Below are 2,456 nucleotides of genomic sequence, written 5' to 3'. Positions count from 1 at the left end.
CCTGCTGAGTATGCTTTTTTCCCCTTCTGTTTTTTAATTCCACTTTTAAAAAAAATGTTTCCTTTGTTTCTTTTCATTCCTAAGCACTTCCTCTTTTCCTTCCTGCATTACTTTCTAAACAGTAAGTTTTAACAAACATTACATACAAAAAGGTTTGAGATAGTTCTTTTAAGGAGCTGAACAACTAATGTCTTCACTATCCATGTTCTTACCAGCTTTTCTGTGAAACTCACCAGGGTGCTTAAAATTAAGATTCATGAAACACCCTAAATCTTTACCAGTGCGAGACAGAGGATCCTTGTAAGTCCCTCTAACTGAAATACTCTATATCGTTGTATCTTACTTAAGGGGTAGGGAATTCAGGTTTGCAAATACTGAAAGCAAATTATTTCCACAAGCTTCAGGCACCTGGTTTGACCATCCCCCTCTGAATCAGATTGATCCTCCTTTGTCACACACCAAATTACCTGCTTGGTTGAGCTGATTAATTCAATTAAGAACACCTGCATTTCCCTGGAGTTTACTTTGGAAGCAGGAAAACAATTATTTGCCTAGAGAGAAAAAAGGAACTTACCAAAGTAGAAAATCATTAAGACTAAGACATTGACTTGGGTAAATAAGGGCTAAGGCGTTTGAGTGGACACCAGAAGGCAGAGATGAGCTGCATGCCTTAGATAAGGGGAGTAGGAGTCTCTTATTGATGGTGCAGAGGTTCTCCTTGGCTAAGCAGAGTCCAGCTGCAGCAGGACTTGAGGTTACCAACACAGCTAAGCTTCTTTTAGTTAAAAGTTCACTGCGAGGAAGATCTTGAGCCTTCACCCCGAAGGCCCGGCCCACGACCACCAGATGGCACGGAGCGTGTGGAATGAGGTGGAGAAGATTGTAAATGATTTCGAGGAAATAATTAGCATAAGCAATGCTTATTCTGGGAATAAAATTAATATATATCATGGCCACATGAATATTTATTATCTCGATAAGGATGTGATTATTACCCCTTGTCCTATCACTGTCTTCTCTGATGAAAAGCCCCTCCCCAGCTTTCCTGGAGCCCCTTCAGGCACTGGAAGGTGCTCTAAGGTCTCCCTGGAGCCTTCTCTTCTCCAGACTGAACACCCCAACTCTCCCAGCCTGTCTTCATAGCAGGACCCTCTCCAACAGCTCCATGTCTCTCCTGTGCTGGGGGCTCCAGAACTGTACACAGTTCTCCAGGTGGGGCCTCACCAGAGCAGAAGGGCAGAATCCCCTCCATGGCTCTGCTGGCCACACTAATTGTGATGCAGCCCAGGACACAATTGCCCCTCTGGACTCCAGCACTCACTGGCAGCTCATGTCCAGCTTCTCATCTCCTCCCACCCCCAGGTCCTTCTCCTCAGGGCTGCTCTTCAGCCCTTCTCCCCCCAGCCTGGATTGGTGCCTGGGGTTGTGCCGAACCAGGGGCAGGACCCTGCACTTGGCCTTGTTGAACTTCATGAGGTTGGCACTGGCCACCTCTCCAGCCCGTCAAGGTCCCTCTGGATGGATCCCTTCCCTCTGGGGTGCCAACCACACCACACAGTTGGTGTTGTCAGCAAACTTCATGAGGAGACACTCAGTCCCAGTGTCCATGTCTCCAACAAAGATGTTAAACAGCACTGGTCCCAGTACTGACCCTGAGGAACACCATTTGTCACCTGCCTCCATTTGGACACTGAACCATTGACCACAACTCTCTGGGTGTGGCCTTCCAGCCAATCTCTTATCCACCGAGTGCTCCATCTGTCAAATCCACGTCTTGTCAGTTTGGAGACCAGGATGTCACATGGGACAGTGTCAAACACCTTGCACCGATCCATGTAGATGATGTCAGTTGCTCTGCCACCTGTAGCCTTGTTGTAGAAGGCCAGCAGATTGGTCAGGCATGACTTGCCCTTAGTGAGGCCATATTGGCAGTCATCAATCACCTCTTTGTTTTCCATGTGCCGTAGCAGACTTTCCAGGAGGATCTGCTCCATGACCTGGCCAGGCACAGAGGTGAGACTGACCGGCCTGTAGTTCCCTGGGTTTTCCTTTTTCCCCTTTTTAAAAATAGGGCCTATGATCCCTTTTTTCCAATCTGCAGGAACCTGACCAGACTGCCAGGACCTCTCAAATATGATGGACCAGAGGCTTAGCAACTGCATCTGCCAGCTGCTTCAGGACCCGTGGGTGAATCCCATCAGGTCCCATAGATTTAGGCACCTTCAGGTTCTTTAGACTGTCATGAACCTGCTCTACACCTATGGTGGGGGGTACTTCCTTCTCCCAGTCCCTGCTTCATCTTCTGTGGCCATTGTGTTGATGTTGGAGCACTTGCCAGAGAAGACTGAAGCAAAGAACTCATTGAGGACCTCAGCCTTCTCAATATCCTATGTTGGTACCTCACCCGTTTCCTTCAGGAGAGGGCCTACACTCTCCTTGGATGTCCTTTTCTCCCC

General features: G+C 48.0%; 1 protein-coding gene across 1 annotated transcript in view; it reads right to left on the bottom strand.

The window, feature by feature from the left end:
- Nucleotides 1–1,958, bottom strand: part of VSIG4 (V-set and immunoglobulin domain containing 4) — a 6,135-nt gene extending 4,177 nt beyond the window's left edge. The window contains exon 1 of the mRNA XM_009996637.1: nucleotides 1,910–1,958. Within this exon, the coding sequence (XP_009994939.1) occupies nucleotides 1,910–1,958 (49 nt within the window). The remainder of the gene's footprint in view (nucleotides 1–1,909) is intronic.
- Between the last annotated feature and the right edge of the window lie 498 nt (nucleotides 1,959–2,456).

Source organism: Chaetura pelagica, unplaced genomic scaffold (genome assembly GCF_000747805.2).
Source record: "Chaetura pelagica isolate M959 unplaced genomic scaffold, ChaPel_1.0 scaffold103, whole genome shotgun sequence".
Classification (NCBI taxonomy): domain Eukaryota; kingdom Metazoa; phylum Chordata; class Aves; order Apodiformes; family Apodidae; genus Chaetura; species Chaetura pelagica.
This window is presented reverse-complemented; position numbering and strand designations above follow the sequence as displayed.